At 39.2% G+C, this 20712-nt stretch overlaps 1 protein-coding gene across 20 annotated transcripts in view; it reads right to left on the reverse strand.

Moving 5' to 3' along the window:
• SYNE1 (spectrin repeat containing nuclear envelope protein 1) overlaps positions 1-20712 on the reverse strand; it is a 276264-nt gene that overhangs the window by 174419 nt on the left and 81133 nt on the right. For all 20 annotated transcript variants that reach the window (XM_083607892.1, XM_083607884.1, XM_083607889.1 and 17 more), the window contains 14 exons: positions 19534-19698; positions 18552-18686; positions 18151-18309; positions 17102-17310; positions 16325-16433; positions 15493-15657; positions 13793-13960; positions 13448-13624; positions 12403-12543; positions 10796-10956; positions 7139-7286; positions 2003-2230; positions 1292-1390; positions 68-255 (listed from right to left, as the gene is read on the reverse strand). In XM_083607892.1, the coding sequence (XP_083464018.1) occupies positions 68-255; positions 1292-1390; positions 2003-2230; positions 7139-7286; positions 10796-10956; positions 12403-12543; positions 13448-13624; positions 13793-13960; positions 15493-15657; positions 16325-16433; positions 17102-17310; positions 18151-18309; positions 18552-18686; positions 19534-19698 (2252 nt within the window). The remainder of the gene's footprint in view (positions 1-67; positions 256-1291; positions 1391-2002; positions 2231-7138; positions 7287-10795; positions 10957-12402; positions 12544-13447; positions 13625-13792; positions 13961-15492; positions 15658-16324; positions 16434-17101; positions 17311-18150; positions 18310-18551; positions 18687-19533; positions 19699-20712) is intronic.

The following is a 20712-nucleotide window of genomic DNA, read 5'->3' on the forward strand; positions in this document are numbered from 1 at the left end:
AAACCAAAAGCTAGGAGACAGCTGCAGATATTTTTTCTGCCTGCATATCACACAGTGCTTTTCTCACCTCTGCCACTGTGCCAGGTGAACCTCTAGCGAGGCCTGTCTATCTTTAGCTTGTCTCAAAACCATTTCATGTCTTTGCTGAAGCATCAAAACATCCTGGGCGGCTTTTTCTTTATTCATGATCTTGCGAGAACCAGATGACAGAGAGGCCAATGTTTGGTTCATTTTTTCCAGAACTTGACAAAGATCCTTATTTAATTCAACACAACAAAAGAGAAGACAATTACCAACCCTGTGGCCCTCACATAGTCTTACACATAGCTAAAAAGAAGTAGAACTAATTATGCCATGGCTTTATTTAAGTCATACTCAAGGGCAGTAGAAGAAGAATTGATGCTTTTGAATTATGGTGCTGGAAGAGACTCTTGAGAGTCCCGTGGACTGCAAGAAGATCAAACCTATCCATTCTGACGGAAATCAGCCCTGAGTGCTCACTGGAAGGACAGATCGTGAAGCTGAGGCTCCAATACTTTGGCCACCTCATGAGAAGAGAAGATCTCCCTGGAAAAGACCCTGATGTTGGGAAAGATGGAGGGCACAAGGAAAAGGGGACGACAGAGGACAAGATGGTTGGACAGTGTTCTCGAAGCTACCAGCCATGAGTTTGACTAAACTGCGGGAGGCAGTGGAAGACAGAAGTGCCTGGCGTGCTCTGGTCCATGGGGTCACGAAGAGTCGGACACGACTAAACGACTAAACAACAACAAGTGCAGTAATTCCAGAAGGTGTTCAGGCTTGGCTGGTTGTATAACTGCTCAACCCAGGCTGATACTTAGAGGTTACAAGGCTTTATTGATAGTGGCACCACAACATGCAAAACTATCTGTAGATACACCACTATGCTGTGGACAAAAGGCAACTGCTGTCATATTTTATTTTTTCTGGAAGGCTGAATTGGGGGAATGCTTCCCTGCAACACTTATAGCTTTCTGATTAGCCTTCTTAAGACTGTCTTAGGGCAGTAGTGTTACTGGGTGGAACTGAAATAATATCTTTTTTAGCTAACTTTCCCCCACCTGTTCTGTTAGTCCTGTTGACCACCCCTGCTCACGCTTGTTTAAAACAAATGGGGCTTCTCTCTTGCCCCCACAACACCAAGATTGCTGATTGCAGAAGTAATGTTCAACCAAGATTTCTTCAGTTGGGTGAATGTTGGCTACAGCCAGTACAAATACCTCTTCCATGCTAAACATAAAACTAGGTAACACATTTTATATATATTTACCGTAACATTATGAAGGGCCTTGTAAGTCTCTGCTGAGGAACAGCATGAAGTATCAGTCTCTGCCAGTTTTCCTTCATATCTGGACAGCTCCTCTTGGGCCTAAACCAGAGAAATTAAGAAAAAGTACTAAATATTTACAAAGTTACAAATATCTACACATCTATGCATGCTTATTTGGTAGGAAATCCCACCGGTACTCACACTCCAGTTAATTGTGCTCAAGGTAGAAAGCTCTGGGCTGCAGCCAACTATGTTCTACTCAGAGTAGACACAGTGAAATTAATGGACCTATGTTAGTCATGTCAGTTAATTCCAACAGATGTACTCTGTTGAGTAGGCCTAGCATTGCATCCAACTCTTTGGAAGAAAACCTTACATCTGTAACTGGACTAGGTCCAGCTGAAGTTGGTGGGGCTTACTTCTGAGTAGACATAGACAGTGTTACACTCCACATCCCCAACAAGAATGGATAATTTAAAAAATATGGTGACACTTTCTGTTCTGCAGGCAGATCAGTCTAGTTCGTCTTGGTTTTAGTTTAGTTTTAGCATTACCCACAGAGGATTGCAACTCATGCGTACAAAATACCCCATTAATTCAAGTGTGTACAACAGAAAGTATTTCTTTTAAGTGCACTTTTTGAGGTCTTCCCTGACAGTACATTTAATGGCCACTCTCTTCTGAATGACAGAACAAGTTTATGTTGTCTACCTTTGCAAAGTTTTCTTCAAATTTTTGCTGTACTGATGCCTTTCCAGTTACTGATCCTTCCAGATGCTGTGTACGGTCCCGGAGTTCTTCCCAATACCTTCTGATCTGTGTCAACTTGGCTTTGATATGTGCTGATTCTCCAGACGTAAGATACTGAGAAAATGACTGAGCATCCTTTTCTAAGCTTGGGATTTCATTTTCCTTGTCGTCTATTTCTTTAATAATGACCTAAAATGCAAATAAATTTGTACGTAAAGAATCTATAGCATGTGTTTATTGCTTTCCTGCGAGCCATGCACATATATAGGAGTTAGTTACATTTGTTCTTGGGCGACTTCACACATTGCAGCCACCACATAAAACCAATTTAAATAGTTCCAGATAGCAGCTGCAGATGGATGGTGAATGATTCACAAATGCACAGGACTCTCTCTATGTAGAGCAAGCAGCACTCCATTGCAAATAGTTATATTGCTTTGTAGCAGGAAAAACAGTGAAAGACAATTAAAGTTTTAACATGATCGGCATATTACAAACTCAGTAGTTAAATTGTTAATGGCAATATTGTGCTGTGGTAAATGTATGGAATATACAGTGCTTTTTTTCTATAAAAATATGTTTAGGAGTACTCTCATTTTCCTACTCATATTGAAAAACTGCTCCTCAATGAGGCCAAACTTAGATTCTCAAAATATTTAGGGGTATGTGTACCCCTGCGTCCCCCCAGAAAAAAAGCACTGGGCATATATCACAGCACTGCATTATTAGTAACTATTTAACCATTTGATTTTTAATATGCAGATCACGTTAAACAATAATTGACTTCTACTAGTTTTTCTGCTAGAAAACATTGTGCCTCCCCCATAGTAAGTCAGAAAAATTATGAAGTCAATCTTTAAGATGATTCCATGACAGTTCACCAGATTTAAGTTTCCAGGGTATGCATTTGGAATTAATCAAATTATAACAGGCTATCGTTTGTCAGTATTTTCACATGTCCTGTGGGAAACACTCTGACTGCTATTGTAGCCAAAATATTTCATCTTTCTGTAAAGCAGGTACCTGTTATATAATCTTACTCCCACACTCATCTTCTAACATGCAGCAATAAATGGAGAGTGTAGGTGGCTTTTGGACTCCTGCCTACCAACCATTATTGTGACAATAACTATTGGCGTTTCTCCTGGTTTATGCGCCCAGCCAGGCTAACATGAAATTATCCATTTATCCTCTTTCACCTAGTGATTCTGTTAAGCATCTGAGAAGCAGAAGGGATTGTGGGCATTTTGCTATGGGCTCATTTTGTTCCACAGAAAAACAATCCAGGTAACTGTGTGCGTGTGTGTGTGTGTGTGTGTGTGTGTGTGATCATAGAGTTGGAAGGGACCCTGAGGACCATATAGTCTAACCCCCTGGAATGCAGGGATATGCAGCTGTCCCTTATGGGGATTGAACCAGCAACCTTTTCATTATTAGCACTACACTCTAACCAACTGAGCTAACCTCATGGCAGGCTTAAAAAGATCTAACTTTAGTTCTCTAACCACAGGGTGCTATACTTTTGTGAGGGGAATACTAACTCTCACAGTGCCTCCAAATTACAGTTCTTGGGATTTTCTGGAGGAAGCCATGACAGTTAAAATGGTATAAAACCAATATAAAACAAAAGGCAATGACAATAGGTGCACAAGAGATGTATATATAACATGTCTTTCTCTTCTAGGAGTTCACAATGCAATTAAATATAGTGTTCTTTAAAAAGGCTTCTTTGAATTACTGTTAATGCCCAAAACCCTTTGAGGGAAAACTCACTTCATCAGAGGAATTTTGAAAATATAACAAACAGTGTGGTTTGGATGCTAACTTCTACTCAAGGAAGAGTGGAAGGAGAGTTTCTCACACTATTCCCTTTTCAGCCCCCTAAACTCTCCAAAATCTGGTCATCGGTAACCCTTAAGAAATGATGTGGGTGGCTCGCTCCCTTACATGAACAAAGAAGCATTTTATGCTCCAAACCTTTATATTTAAAAGCACGTTTTATTGTATTAAAATGCAATAAAACAGAACTTTGATGTGATAATAGTGTGCTGTTTATATATTACTGTATTGTTTAATATGAACCACATTATATTATGCAAAGCAGAATAAATCTTCCCATACATACATTTCTTGTGTACTTATTGTACTTGCTTTTTATTTTTCTTGCTTTGATTCTGTCTTTTGGCTTTTCCTAGAAAAAACTATATTGCCTTATAGAGTGCATATGTCCACAGTTGTCAGGTTATGGTGATAATTGCTGTTGTCCCCTCCAAAGCAGAAAAGGTGAAATCCAGTTCTATAGTAGAACTGAGCACAGATGCACATATCCTATGTGTGCTACCTTTTCATATATACTGAATGGAAGAGGCCAATCCTTTCTCATTTACATTTTTTGTGTATTATAAAGAGGAAGGTTACATTTGAGACATGCATATGCCCTTCACAATTGACACAAAGTGCAAATATGTTATATTTCGGCATTTGTAATCCAGAACAAGAGCAGGATGTCAGGTAAAATCACTGTCTGGATCTCCAGTTGGCCCTCCTTATGCTGCTAACCAATATTTGTCTCAGATTCTTGCAGTTCGAATGGTGTAAATGACGATCAAACAGAACCACCTTACTAGAGGAGAATTATTTACATATCTGTCTCCCCAAATGCATTATCAATACCACAGTTTGGCACATGCAACAAGAAGCAACAAACAAGCTTCAAATGACTAAACCAAGTGAACGAAGTCACATGTTTATAGACACCCTTATTCTAGGAATGTGACCTAGAAGAACAGCAGTAAGTTTGAACGTGAAGTTTAGACATCCACTTAACTAGTTTCATTATTTCTGTATATATTTCCTTGTTCAATTTTGTGTATTTATATTTCTCTTTTAATGCATTTTTCTCAAAGTATCTCAAAATTTAGTAATATTTATTTATCTTCTGTAATTCAGTTGAAAATATATAAAGGATACACCAGTTCATATAGGCACACCGACAAGAACAAACATATATATACTAGCACACAGTCACTGTGTTCACTTATTATGTTACACACACCTTTGCTAACTCAATGTCATCCAGATGTTTTAGACTCCCATCAACCCCAGCCAACATGGCAATGAACATTGCATGAAAGCATAAATGGCCCCAAAGTCCCCACTTCACTAGGCTACATTGTACTGGCAACAACAAAGCATAATCCCTACCTTGTCATATCAGCTGACCCTGAGCTTGTGGTTGTTTTTCCCCAGCCATGAGCAGTAAGCCATTAATAAATCTTGGTTACCACACATAGTTTGTTCAGAGAGAAACAAGCCCAGACTTGTGGTTTGCTGCTTCTGGTACAGCCAAGGAGAAGAGCGCAGGAGAAGTGAAGCAGGGACTTTGGAAAAGTGTGCCTTGACATGCTGCTCATATGCACTATACAATAATTAAACTAACTATGGTTTAACATGACATGCAAGCTGGGCCATTAACACACACCAACACGAACCAAAACATCGCCACCACAAAACAGTATTTGCAAAAGACATAATATGGGATTTGTAATTTAAATTGTAATATTGTATATTATCCAGATATTTTGGTTTGGAAAAAAATATTCCACATGAAATCTATTCCTTAACAAATAAAAACAGATAACATAAAACTGCAGTACATACATTTTTATAGTAATTGGGATAATTTGCCACTGTAAGTTTTAAAGAGTATCCCTCCCCATTGTTTTAAGACATGGCGGATGTACTCATTTTCATATTTAAGTATAGAAATTAAATGACACTTTTCTACAGCTTATGTTCTGATTTCAGAAAGTTTTATCAAATATGTATTTCAGAATACAGAAAAAAGAGAGTAATGGACTACTTTTAAAATGCCTTCTGATAGAATGAAATGGAGCTACAGTACAAACTAAGAAACTTGCCTAAGATTTATTTATTTATTTGGCTCAGATCTTCTGCTATTCATGAATCAGGAGCACTTAAGCACCACTGATTTTCAAGAAACTTAAAAGGACTTGAGTAGAGTAGACCTCAAGCTGTAAGCTTGAAACTCTAAGCAAAAATACTCAGTGGAAGAAAAATAAAAATAAAAATGATATTTTCATTTCTGGGACACATTAACCCTAGAATCCATCGAGAATGGTGAACTTCACCGGACCTGACACCACATATAAGACATTGTGGAGGGAGTAGCTTGCACTTGTATTCCCCCATGGTGCAAAAGTGGTCATCAAGCACTGCCATGCTTCACTGTTTACTCTTATGATGCTAGTAAATCCTTGGTTGCAAGTGTTGTTGTTTTAAAATCTAGGAACCACCATCCTACAAAAGATTATCAGTTCTAGCCATCTGTTTGGTGGGGGGATTCCAATCACATAGTAAAGGCATAGCTTTCAGCTGAATTATTTGCTACTGAGATAAAGAAAGAGTTGAAAATATGTTTGTGTGTTTGTGCATTTGCAACAAAATGGGATAGAAATAAAAACAATCCTCTGAAATGGGCAACTTTTTCTTGTTCACAATCAAGGAGCACTTGAAGATACTATGTGCATCTGATATTTTATTAATGCACCTGGAAAAAGAAAACAGAACCTAGCATATGACAAAAAGAATTCAGAGTATGTAGCAAAGGTTTGAGTATAGAAGCTGTTGGGCCCAGTAGTTGCTTTATTATTTCAGCATTATTTGAGAAACAAGATACACAAAAATCATAAATTATCTACTATACTGGAATAAATTACTGTAGCCACTGGCTGCAATACATAGCACGATATAAAACATTATACACTCTGTGAAAATATACCATGAGGATATTTTGCAGGAAAAGAATATTAATGGAAAATATATCTATCTATTCACACCATTATATGTTTTCCTATTACATAAACTAAAAGGTCTGAGTGTAAATTCAACTCTATGGGGGGCACACCTCCTGCAAAACCTTCCTCCTTGGTATCTTTGTCTCAAAGTGTGATACATTCTTTTTTACATCTTTGCAGCTGTGAAATCAGATAAAAGCATTTCCCTCTCTTTTGAAGCTTTCTAGAGGAGAAGAGAGAAAGCAGTATTTTAATGCTAAATATAATGCGAACCAATCACCTTAACTTGGCTGATTTGCATATCCAAGGACGATGTTGTTTCCAAGGTATCCAGCGCTTTTTCTTTTTCAGTGATCCAGATGGACAAAGCTTCAAATTTTTTGCCAAAATGATCCCACTTGTTTTTCACCATTTCCATGGTTTTAATACTAAAATCAACCATATTTAGTAGAAAAAATTAACAGTTTGTTACTGTTGAACTATGCCCATTTTCTTACATCTCCAGTTTGCTGAAAATGCTTACATAATAGCATGCCTTTTTTATTAATTTTTTAAAAGCATATTTCAAATGTCGGTTTACAGGTTTTATAAAAGTTATAGCACCTCAGGAGTCTGCCCTTATATTACCTCAGGAGTGTGGGAGTTAAGGGACGTGGGTGGCACTGTGGGTTAAACCACAGAGCCTAGGACTTGCCGATCAGAAGGTCGGCGGTTTGAATCCCCGTGACGGGGTGAGCTCCCATTGCTCAGTCCCTGCTCCTGCCAACCTAGCAGTTCGAAATCACGTCAAAGTGCAAGTAGATAAATAGGTACCGCTCCGGCGGGAAGGTAAACAGCGTTTCCATGTGCTGCTCTGGTTCGCCAGAAGCGGCTTAGTCATGCTGGCCACATGACCTGGAAGCTTTACGCTGGCTCCCTCGGCCAGTAAAGCGAGATGAGCGCCGCAACCCCAGAGTTGGTCACGACTGGACCTAATGGTCAGGGGTCCTTTAGTGTGGGAGTTGCTTGGCTACTTCCCTCTCCTGAAAAGTTCTGTGAATTAGCAAAACTTCTCATGTGTGATTTTAAGACGTATAGCAAGAGCAGTCTGGCAAGAAGCTACCCTGTAGCACCTACAACATTGCCAAGAGAACCTAAGAATGATTTTTTTTAATAGGTTTATTATAATTAGGGACTGTTAGCCATTTAAAAATTTGGAACCTATGAACGCCACTCAGAGCCATTCAAATTAACTGAAGTTCTGAGGAGATGTGACTTACCATGAAACCAAGACAAAATGTAGAGAAGAGGTTTTTGAACATGTGCATATTCCTACCTACCTACTCTGCACCTTGGTATTCAATGCAGCATTGCAGCTATTTAGTGCATGTACCTATTTGATGCTCACACAGTTGCAACAGATCTGCTTTGGCACCCTTAGGATATTAGCTTTCCATTCTTCCCCTCCCTTTAAAAACATTTATGGATTAAGGCTTTGGAGTAAATCTTGGAGAGCATGTGTACAATATCTGATGAAATCTCAGACTACTCAGAGCTACTGAGCAAGGCCTTGAAATGGCTCCTGTTCACTGTTCAAGAGTTCATGGTCATTCTTACTACATTACTTTTCCATAGTAATGTAGTTCCCTCAATCTCCATTGTGCATTTCCTTTGTTCCACTTCTGTTCATTCATAGCTACCATTTTACCACTCCCTCCCACCACCAGGTGTGTAACATGCTTCATTAAGAGCATCCCTGTGTGATTGCGCTCATGCCACAACTGTTCTAGAAGAGAGGGAGAATGCTTCTCAACAAATAATGCTTGATGTGTAGTAGCCTAAAACCCACTCTACTAACTTTTGTTGTTGTTGTTGTTGTGCTGGATGTCCTTTCTGGGCAAATTTCAAACTTGCAAAACCCATCAATTCCAAAGGAATATGACTGGCTTTCTTTACAACTGATGGCGTACATTTTCTATCTTATTTAGGAAGACAAGTCTATTGTTAGCTGAACTGAGGCAAATTGGGCACAAGGAGCAGGGCAATCTGTGAGGCTGCAAAGAATGAATGTGCATTATGAATCATATAGCTATATACATAAACCATACATTAGGGTAAGTACATATCTGAGGAAGTCAAACAGTCAGTTGAAGATGCATGCATATTTTTCAACTTAATTATGATTGTCTTGCACCTGGATCAATTACATTACATCTGTTAAAACAGCACTGAAAACATGCACTGAAAAACAGCATCTCACTGGAAGCAATAAAAAGGCACTAGAAGTCTTCTGAAGGAAACTTTTCTACTTGTGGGAAAGAAAGAATAAAGACCACTAAAAAATTACATAACTGGTGTTAGGAGAAAGAGAAAAGAGCAATATGGAAAGAAAGAAGCCACTCACAACAAAACAAATAGCATATGAAATTGCATTCTCCATGATTACTTCTGGGGCAATATTGTCTTACTAAAATGCAGCTCCTCTCTAAAGGTAGTGAAAAGTAACCATGAAGTAGGTAAACAAATTTACATAGATTTATCCAGCAGAAAAAAAGGGAAGGTATAATGAGAGGCCAAATGCAAAAAAATGACATTTATTTCGTTGTACCTGCATCACTGAACACTGTTCATTCTGAAAAGTAATGTTCCAGAGAACAGAACACTGGACTTAGATCAGAAGTAATGTGGTTTAAATCTCTGTGCAGGCATGGAATCAATGGTTGCCTTGAACAACTCACTAACTTTCAGCCTCAGGTTCTTGCCTATGAAATGGGAATATTAGTGAACTCTCCCACAAAGGTGTTGTGAGGATGAATCAATCTTTAAAACTCTTTTGGGACTATATGATGCCATGGATGCATTGATTTGTAGAATTTTCCAAATGAACTAGGATCTCAACAGAACTGGGCAGCACTTCTTGGGAGCAGCTCCTTGGGCTGTGGCACTGCAAATATATGTATCAGCCCTGAAAGGCAGCAACAGCAATATATTTAAGTTTTTGGTTCATTTGTATGAATAAATCTTTGGAGCAATGTGTGGACATCAAAGTGAATGTGTGAATTGGCACGTGTCCACTGATATTTTGATTTTTGTTAACAATAATGTGAGTTGTAACATGGTTGCACCTTTAGGCCTTTTAAGAATGTTGATGGCTTATTCAAAAGCCCTGCTGGAATTAATAGGTGGTTTACATATTACGGCTGCAAATCATTTTAATTGTCTCGTGCAGTAGTGTAAAAGTTGCTATATGCGTAACAGCCATAACATGTTAACTGGTCCTAATATTTTCAAAACTGGACCATTAGGCCAGATCCAACTTAAGGCAGGAAATAGAACTTTGAGCTGAAAGTCCACTGTAATGAAGCATCATTTTTAGCAACAAGAAAAAGAACTGGGTTTTAACTTCAGTGAGGAAAAAGGCACATTTTTATATTCTCGTGCACACAGATTGGGAAAATATGAAGAAAAATACTTTAAAAACTAGGCATACGTTTCTTCTAAAGGCTTCAGGCACTTTAGGATATGGCACTATTCATTTATCCTTGCCTGAGTCAAATATGTGTGTTACTGAAGTGTATTATATTACTTCAGTTCTGTGCTCAATTAACTGCGCTTAGTTACATTAAAATTAATTGGCTTGAACATGCATAATTGGATTTATAATTGCAGCTTAGCATGGCAGTTCTAAGGTCACTTGCATAAATAAATGCAAATGAGTATCTGATAAATGAGTATCTGCTTCTTAGTACAATGCATCGAGGGACAAGTTACTATTTTCTGTATTGGTTAGTCATAATAGTTGTTTATACTCTTTCAGTACTACATGGTAATTTCTGCTGTATGACAAACTGAGGTTTACAAAGCCAGTTGTGAATAAACACCGCATTTTGATAAGACAACAAAATGTACAATTCTTGTGTCAGGAGGGAATTAATACTATGACTGTTTAAGAACATACTCTTCTTCAAGTGAAGCTTCCATTTTTTTAACTTGTTCCCGGACCGACTTTGCTTGCTGTTGAAGGGTTTGCTTCTTCTTCTCACCAAGCTGTATTGCAAAAGACTTCTTGACAAGAGTCTCAGCCTCCATGGCCATGGCTACTGTCTGCTTAGAAAGTGCCTGTAAAGAGGTGTGGAGTTATGAACAGAATATATTTGTGGGGAAAGTCTAGAAATACGTTATTAGCAACTGGTCAAGCAGTGATCATTATTCATCTTGAGTGGATACCTTTGTAAAAAAAAGAACTCCCAGTAGCTTCATAAAATTACTACTACAGTGGTACCTGGGGTTACTACACTTCGGGTTACATACGCTTCAGGTTACAGACTCCGCTAAACCAGAGATAGTACCTTGGGTTAAGAACTTTGCTTCAGGATGAGAACAGAAATCGTGCGGCGGTGGCACAGCGGCAGCGGGAGGCCCCATTAGCTAAAGTGGTGCTTCAGGTTAAGAACAGTTTCAGGTTAAGAACGGACCTCCGGAACGAATTAAGTACTTAACCCGAGGTACCACTGTACAAGTATCTCTGGTTTAGATGAGGAATACCCCCAAAGAACAGATTACAAAATAGTATAGTATATAAATAGGTTTTTGAAAGGAACTAATAATAATGGATTGTTATTATTTATTTCCTTTATGAATCACTTCCTATGAAGTAATTCAAAATGATTTCATAATACAGGGTGGCCCAAGAGTAGGTATACTTTTAAAAACAAACAAACAAACAACAAACATTTCTCTTTCCCGATACTGTGAATGATGAGAACTTGAGTCAAGAACAAAGAAAATGGATTCTAAAGCAGTATACCTACTTTTTAGCCACCCTGTACAATGAAACATATCTAAAGCAATGGCATATATAAAAATGGTTCTTGGCTGATATGTAATGGGAGGCAATTCCAAAGGGCAGGTGCTGCCACACTAAAGACTCGATTCCAACATCATGCAGAATATATCTTTGGATAAGAGGGTATCTATAGGATGCCCTCTCCTGCAGAGCACCGTGATCAGTTGGGTATGTAAGTGATGAGGTAAGATGCTCTTTTAGGTATCTTGGTCCTAAGTTGTGTAGGGATTTATACATCAGCACCAGAACTGGAGGTGGTAGCCTCTCTTGTTCCAATATTCTTAACTACTAAGTCCACAATTCAGTCCCACTGCCAATGCAGCAGCCACCATGCCAAAGATTGCCAAAAGTGCACAGGGCCTGTTTTCCACTACCTGAAATCCTGCCCAACTGATAGATTACTAACTTGAACGGATAAGCAGGGAGAAGGGAATATAGGAATTGGCACAGTCTGTTCTGCTGCATTCTGTGCCCCACTGTAGAAAGAGAGTGAAACCAGGACTCTACTGAACCTATGGGAATTGTTTATAATGGATGCTATGCCCAGGTTGACCAATATTGTGATGTGTGTGTTTTTTTCTTGGAAAATATACTATAGCACATTTTCAAGGATGTTTCCCAAGGCAAAAACAAGGAAATAAAATAAGATATATATCCTCAGTATAATAGCAAAAGAACCAATTATGATTGTAAAATTCCAAGTACAGCAACATACATACCTTTGTCTTTTCTAGTTCTGATGACAAACTCTCTAAGCTGCTAAAGCTTAAGATGCGTTCAAGGGCAGAGCTTGCATGACTAAGGTACTTTACAACCGTTTCTTTGTCCCTTTCAAACTGTTCCCATGTGCTTACAGTGAGCTACAAGAAAGAAAAAGAAGTAAAAGAAAAAGTTTGCCTGCAATTTACTAGCGATATTGTCAAAGTTGATAATGACCTGGTTTGAAATATTAATTTTGTCTAGCTCAAATGATAATGAGTCAAACACCATTTCCCCTGATAGGTTCTTCTCCAATTCAGAATACAAAACAAGATTCTGAACATGCAAAATCAGTCTATTTTAGCACTTCATCTATTTTTTTGCTCATACTCCACAGACACTAATCACAGCTCAGACACAGCTATGCAAAAGCCCTGTAAAAGCTTGCTTTTAGGGCTCTAGAAAACCCTGCAGCATCTGAGCCACTGGCACAAGAAAGTTCCCAAGCCTTGAGAACAAGGGAGCTGTGTAATCACTGAGTTTGTCTCAGCAAGAATCATCATCTGCATGAATCGATGCTTAGGCAAAATCTCTTTATACACACTCTGTAAGCCACCCCCCCAACCCATGAAACTGTTAGGAGCTCCACCTTAGCACAGTTTTAATGTAAGTCCCATGGCCCAGAAGAATGTATATAGAGTATATAAAAGGAATATGCTTAATCTTCAGCTCATGCCAACAAGGAACTTTCCTAGTGCTTTGTCAGAGAAGCTCAAGGTTTGCATAACTGCCTTGCTCTGACACTTGGGAGCTTCCCTGAGTTATGCCCTGAGCCAACAGCTAACAGACTGTACAGCTCCCTGGAGCTGGAATGCCTGTATGTCTGCAGACAAGTGCAAAGTGGAGATGCTGGTGTTTCACAAGCAGAAAAAATGGCCAATTTTAACAAGAAAATGTATTACATTGTTCAAACTCAAAACCAAACAACTAAATATAGAGCAATTAAATCATAAACAAGGGGACTGTTTTTGTTTCTCTGTGGAGTTACATGAATAACACACTGACCTGCAATTGATCTTCACGTTTATCCATAGATTGCTGCATGTTTTCTAACATACTCTCCAACTTCCATAGGTCTTCTTGCACAGTGGGTGACAGACCACCTTCAATCTGTAGCTGCTTACCTCGGGCCATTTGCTGTTGCACATCTTGCCTCTTTTCATGGAGCCTCTTTGTCTTTTGCTGGGAGAAAACATCGGTAAGGGCTGAAGCAGATGTAGACATACTGATTCCCTCACTACAGAAATAGCCACATAGCTATGTATATATACAAGTGGCAGTGAAAGAGGTGACTATAAAAGTGCTTACTAACGAAACAAGTGAAGGTTCACATATGGGCTATTGTCCTACCTGGTGATACCGAAGGAGTTGCTGAGCCTGTAATAAGCTTTCAACCTCTAAGATTTTATCAGCTTCTGCCTGAGCTTCTTTTGAATTTGTGATCAGTTCTTCCAGATTGACTTTCACCTCTTCTGTGTGCTGGACGCAATCACCTACAGCACTCAACATTTTCTCAATCTATTGTTAGGAGAAATATTAAAACTCCGTGAAGCAGTTCAGTGTCAAGAATCAATACTTTCAATCAGGGGTGAGGATCCTTTGGCCCTCCAGATGTTGCTGAACTACTTTTACCATTACTGGCCAGTGAACATTTCTGCTGGGCCTGATGGGAGTTGTAGTTCAGCAACGTCTGCAGGGCCAAAGGTTATCCACTCCTGCTTTTAATGATTAAAAAAACAACAACCCTGAATTTTGCCAACTATTAAATTTATTATTTCTAAGTTTTTACTTTTGTGACCACAGCGCACTGCAAAGTAGGTATGAGTAGATTCCCTCCATTCCATTTGGTTAATGCTTTCTGAATTTGCTCTGTCTCACTTTTCCTGTTTCCAGTTCAGCTTCAGAGATTTTTTAAATGAATTGCAGAAGTGTCATTATTCAATGACTTTCTCCTCCATACTAGTACATATTTTATATAGGAAGTAGCAAACCCATCTTCCAACTGGGATCCTTATGTAATCATAATGGTATCATTAATGAACACGAGGAAGGGATTAGCAGGCTCAGGGGAAACCCCAAGGATATTTAGGGAGAATAAAAAATAAACATGTGTCTAAACCCCTCCCCCCAAAGCCCATTGAGGGCTAAGCCTTCTCAAGCTGCATACACAAAATACATTTAAAGCACCCATTTCAAAGAACCCTGGGAACTACAGTTTAGCCTTCACAAAGTTACAGTTCCCATGATTTGGGTGTGTGTGTGCTTCAAGTGTATGATAGTTCATATGCAACCTCAGAGGCCGCATCTTGGGATCTCATGCACCAGTTCAGTCCATATGAGTAACGGCATTCTTTCAGATAGCCAGGTCTCAAGCTGTTTTGGAATTTATAAGTCAGCCGACAAAAACACCCCAACAACAACAACTTACACTTGGCTCAGTATCAACTTGGCAGCCAATGCTGCTCTTTGAGCAATGATATCACATATTCACAGAAGATGCTAAACTAGCATTGGGAAAGGACAGACCTCTGTGGTCAAGATAGTCAGCCAATACAACACGTGGAAACTGACCCTGTATAAAGGAGCCAAACTACTCTAACACAGTGCCCCTTACTCCCAATTCACAGAGTTGGTCCCGTACAATACCATGTTATCAAGAGCTGCAGAGGGCCACACTCCCCAATTTCTCTCCTGATAAAGGTCATACACAAGGGCAACCAAGGCTGATTCATTCCTGAATCCACAGTGGTATGAGTCCAAATAATCCATTTCCTCCAATAGTGTCTGAAGCTGTACAGCTATCACCTTCTCTAGCACCTTTCCCCAAAAGAGTGGAATTTACAAGGAATAGTTCCCACAAGCCTCCAGGACCAGCACACTTTATTTTGAAAGCAGCCACACTACCACCTCTTTCAGAGCATCACCACTTCAAGCAATGAAGTGTTCATCACACCCTAAATCCAACCAACCTCTCACCTCAGACTCACTCAAATCAATCACGATGGGCAAGGGTAGAGAGGGCATATAAGTACAATGAAGTGATACTATACCTCTATTAACAAGGCTAAGAGGCTCTTAAAGTCACTTGAAAGTCTGGAAAGCTCATCCTCTTGCTTTTTGGCTTCATTCTCTGAAGAAACTTCAGACAGGGCAGCGAGCCTAGATTTCAACCAGCTGATAGCTTCTCCTTGCTTGCAAGTTTCTTGCTGAATTTCCTGAAATATAATTAATACAGAAATTAGAAACACAAACAAACAGTTTAGTCAAGAGTTGTGGGTTGCCCAACTACTTGATTCTGTTTACCCAGGAAGTGCCAGTTCTCTTACATTCTACTGTTTATATCTCTTACATTCTACTGTTTATATAACCTTGTTTACATTTGCTATAAAGGTAAATATAAAGGACCCCTGGATGATTAAGTCCAGTCAAAGGCGACTATGGGTTTGTGGCACTCATTTCACTTTCAGGCAGAGGGAGCCGACGTTTGTCCACAGACAGCTTTCCGGGTCATGTGGCCAGCATGACTAAACCACTTCTGGTGCAGCGGAACACCATGACAGAAACCAGAGCGCATGGAAATGCCATTCACCTTCCCGCTGCAGCGGTATCTATTTATCTACTTGCACTGACATGCTTTTGAACTACTAGGTTGTCAGGAGCTGTGACAGAGCAACAGGAGCTCACCCCGTCGTGGGGATTCGAACTGCTGACCTTCCGATCAGCAAGCCCAAGAGGCTCAGTGGTTTATACCACAATTCAGTGCTCTAAAATGCCAAAAGCAGAAAAGAGCTTATTTGCACTTTCAGTTTCTACCATCTGAACTCATCTTGCTAGTATTACAAGCAAAAACATCTATCTTATTTTCAATAATTCTAAATATACCTCTATTGATGTTTTAAAGTGATTATATTTAGTGGTATCACTGGCACCATGCTTAATCTTCTTGAGCTGGGCTTCCCTTGACGAAATCCAGTTTTCCAATTTAGAAAATCTGAAACATAACCACATAAACAACCAACAGCCAATAAGGAAACAGCAATAGTCATTTATATAAATCTTAATGGAACTAAAAGAATAGAGTTTTGAACTTACTATACCTCAAAAGGCTGTTTAGAAGGGAAATTGTCTCTGTTAAATGTTTTCAATGATGGAACATTTAAAGCTGGTGAATATACTTTGGAAACATCCTGATCCTTCTTCTTTAATGCAGAGCCTGTACTTCTCTTAGGTATACTTTTATATTCTGTGTTACTGTATATATGTAAGATTGGAAAAATTTCCTCTACTCCAGAGGAGTGTTGTTGTATATTAGGGCTTATCATCTGGGGCCCTAGGACTCTAAAAGCCCTATGTAAAAGTTCAGCTTAGGACCTCTAAGGAAGGGAGGGAGAGGGAAAGGGAGAGAAGGAAGAAGGCAGGCAAAAGAGAGAAATAGAAGGGAAGCCTATGAAGTTTTGGCTCCAGCCCTGCCTACTGTTGGACCACAGCTGCCCACATATTACTCCTACAGGAGTGAAGCTCTAGAAAAAAAAAAAAAAAGGTTGGCCTCTCAATAGTTATATATTTATTTGGGCATAACAAAACGATGAGCAGGAGTGCTTTTCTAATTATCTCCACCAAGGTTTTATTACGTCTTTACCATTTTCAGACAAATAGTACCTGTCCTTGTAGTCTTTCCATTTATCTGGGTGATCCATTAGCTTCATGTAGGTGCTGGCAACCAGGGATTTAAGTTCACTGAGGGCTTTCTGGCTACTTTGTGATGTTGTCCTAAGTGGATCCGATTCAGGCAGTTTCAAGCACAATTCATTAATCAGATGCAATCTTTTCTCACATAGCTGTAAGGAGCCTTTCTCGCCAAAGAACAACTGAAGGCAGAAAAGGAAAATGATTGCCAACTCCACTGACATATTTGATGTAATATACCTTCCATTACGGGTATTTGTACGTCTATGGAAGACAAAACTGACACATGAAGTTATAAAACCTAAAGGTCAGGTCACAGTCAATAATAATTTAAAGTCTGAGAAGTTAAGACTGAAATTCTAAGCACACTAACTCTGTGTTTCTGGCAGTATTTTGAGCCCAGTTCACATGACAAACTTACATGCTGTTGATTCTGAACGACTGCTTTTTCACATAAATAAGCTCACACATAACCTCATAGTTTCTCACATATGTATTTAAAATCTTGCAAGTACATTTCAATTTAAAAAAAGATATGACAGTGCATTTGTGAGAAGACACACACCTTCTCTCCAGCTTGTGCCACCATTGCAAGGAATCCAGCCCTCAAACTGCCACATGGTAGTGTTTTTTATACTTTATTTTTCTCTCCCCTCATGAGTATTACAATTACTATTGAGATTCTATATATCAAATGTGACTGTTTAAAGTACCTAATGGGCAGCCCTCCCCATGTGATCACTGTTGACCAGGCACTAGTAATTTTGATTAATTTTTTTATAATCACTGAGCTATACAAGTACCCTTGGATCACAATCCAAGTTGGAGAATCCTATCCATTTGACTGTGGAAGTTGAAATCATATAGGGTTTATTTCAACACAAGCGTATCTTGAACAGGAATGTAAGGATCATATTGCTTGTCTTCTGAAGCACATTGTGTACTTCACAATTCTCATGGAATTGTACAAGCACATATGTACAATTTCTACATGTACCCATATAACTGCTTTTCAGGCTTACCTTGTGCTCTCTAATTATCTTCTCACTGCTCTCCTTGGACACCAGCTCTTGCTCTCGAGCTAGTTCAGCATGGCATTCTTGCACTGTTGCTAGGAATTTGCTCTTTTCCACTTGTATCTTCAAGCGAAGTAAATGGTATGGGGCTTCTGACTGGGCATCCTACACTCCATAAACGGTGGGAGAGGAAAGAGGAAGTTAACATGATACTCATTTCCATTATTTTATAATATGATGTTAATAATTTTTTTAATATTGTTTGAGCTGCACAATGTAAGTAAATATAAACACATGGGGATTTCTAATTTTGCCTGTTCAAGAAAAGCTGAGAAGAAAATTTGTACAAAGAGACCACCCACAGAGACCAAGTGGAACCATGCTTACTTAAATCTGGAAATACTAACCTTCCATTGCTTATGTAACTTCCTAACAGCTTCCTGAAGAGAGCGTTGTTCTTGCTCAGGAAGGATATCAGTAAGCTCATCACAAGCTTTCAGGAAAGCATTTAGCACCCTCTGGTCCAACTGACTGAAAAAATCCTGATGTTGAAAAATAATAGTACATAGTGAGAACGTTACTGCTTTGCTAGGGAAAACACACAACTGGTGACAAAATCTCAGACTAAAGGAGGAAGGTGGTATTGCTGTTGGGCCTGCTTTTATGAATGGCATCTGAGCCTATATTGTCCAAACTACCAGAAAAGCATGGCCAATACAAATACTTCATATCACTAGGAACTTAGGACATGTGGGTATTTTGGTGTTGTAGTGGTAATATTGGTAATGATAATGATAATGATAAATTATTACAATGATGAAGTAGTAGCCACATCAAGCAACAAGGTTCCATATCACCACTTTCCTCTAAATCTTTATTGGCAGGAAACAGAGCTACACTTAGTACATAATTTATATTACTAAGTTCCATATAAAATGTCCCTTGTGCTGCTCACTCCCCGTCCAGCTACATAAACCCCAAACATTACTCAGAATGGGAGGCCAGTTTTTATTTCTCACATAGCTACTCATGGGAATTCTCTTTCAAGCTATGGGGGAAAGGTGTGGGTGGGCAGCTATATGCAAGTACACACCGACTTTCTGTTCTGAGTAACAGATGGTACACTGTGATTTGTGCACATCCACAAAGGTGTGAGGTTATTTTCGTCCTCTCCCCACAAGCAGAAATTTGCCTGCAGCAGGAAAAGGTCAATCATATCCTAACTTATGGGTCTGGAGTAGGTTAATTCTCAATTTCACTAAAATCAGCTTTTTCAGAAATTATATCCTGTCACATACAAATATGTAAATGCTTGCTTTATTGTGATTCCTAAATATACATGGCTATCAGCTGAATAGGATCATGTTGAAAATAAGAGTTTATACTCACGGTATGTTTTCTGAGAAGTTCTTCAGGTCTGCCTTTTTCCTTTAGGCAACGATGTGCTATCTGTAGAACATTTTCTAATTCTGTTCTGGATTCCTCAAACTGCTTCATCAAATGACTGTTTGCCTCCACATTTTTCTTCCAGTCACTTGTCTTCTTGGCCATATTCTTTGTAAATGAAAACAGAAAAAGATAACAATAGCTTTAGGCGTGGTATGCAACAAAGTTTTACTCAGAATAGACCCACTGAAAAAAAAAATGAACTGAAATGAATGAAGTTATCTCCATTGATTTAAGTAGGTCTACTTTAAGTAAAACTTAGTCGCCTATCACCCTAGTTTTCATGATTATGTTACTCTACTCCAAATGGAACAAAACAAAATGATGAACATTTCCGTGTTTCCTTTTAAGCATTTCTTTAATAAGAAGCTTTGAAAGAGTCTGACTTCTGTGAGGGTAGGTTAGATTTAGTCTGCTTTAATATGCACATGGCCTGAAAACTGGATATTTTGAGAGCTATAGTGCTTAAATCATCAATGGGAAATCAAACAGGGCAAAATCAGATACGACCCACAATTTGTCTGAAATCTGATACAGTATATTGCTAACACGCCAATATCTAAAAAGTAATAGTTCTGAAAACCTAGTTTAAACTGGCCTTAGCTCCTAAGTCCCCCAGACCTTCTCTTTCTTTCCATCACAATCACCTGCAATACCTGAAACCGCCTCCATTTCACACTGCAGTTACTGGGACCAGCACAGTGGTGAAAGGTGGAACCAGAAGAATTGAGAGAGGAGGAGGAATATTTCTCCCTGTCCTCTCAAGCCAGTGGTGTACTGCTTAGTGGCCCTTGTGGAAAAAATGCTTCCCCAAAGGCCACTGGACCTGCACAGCATGTCTCCCTTTCTCTCATCATGAAGGAGCCACTGCCATTTGCTCCAGTAAGAAAGTTCAAGGAGGAAAGGGTTTTGGTGGCCAGGGGCTAAAGCAAAGGTTAGGCACCTCTCCTCCAGTGGACCACCATTCCAAATTTTCATCTCCTGAAGCAGCTTGCCTTTGGAAAAAAAAATGTATGTCACATGCTGCTGGGTTCTCTGGCTGCTTCCTTCTCTACTCTTGTCATCTAACCTGCATTTTTATTTCTACAGCATAATTTGGCAAGGGTTTTCCCAAAATTTATC

Source organism: Podarcis filfolensis (assembly GCF_964270895.1).
Source record: "Podarcis filfolensis genome assembly, chromosome: 3".
In the NCBI taxonomy this organism is placed as follows: Eukaryota; Metazoa; Chordata; class Lepidosauria; order Squamata; family Lacertidae; genus Podarcis; species Podarcis filfolensis.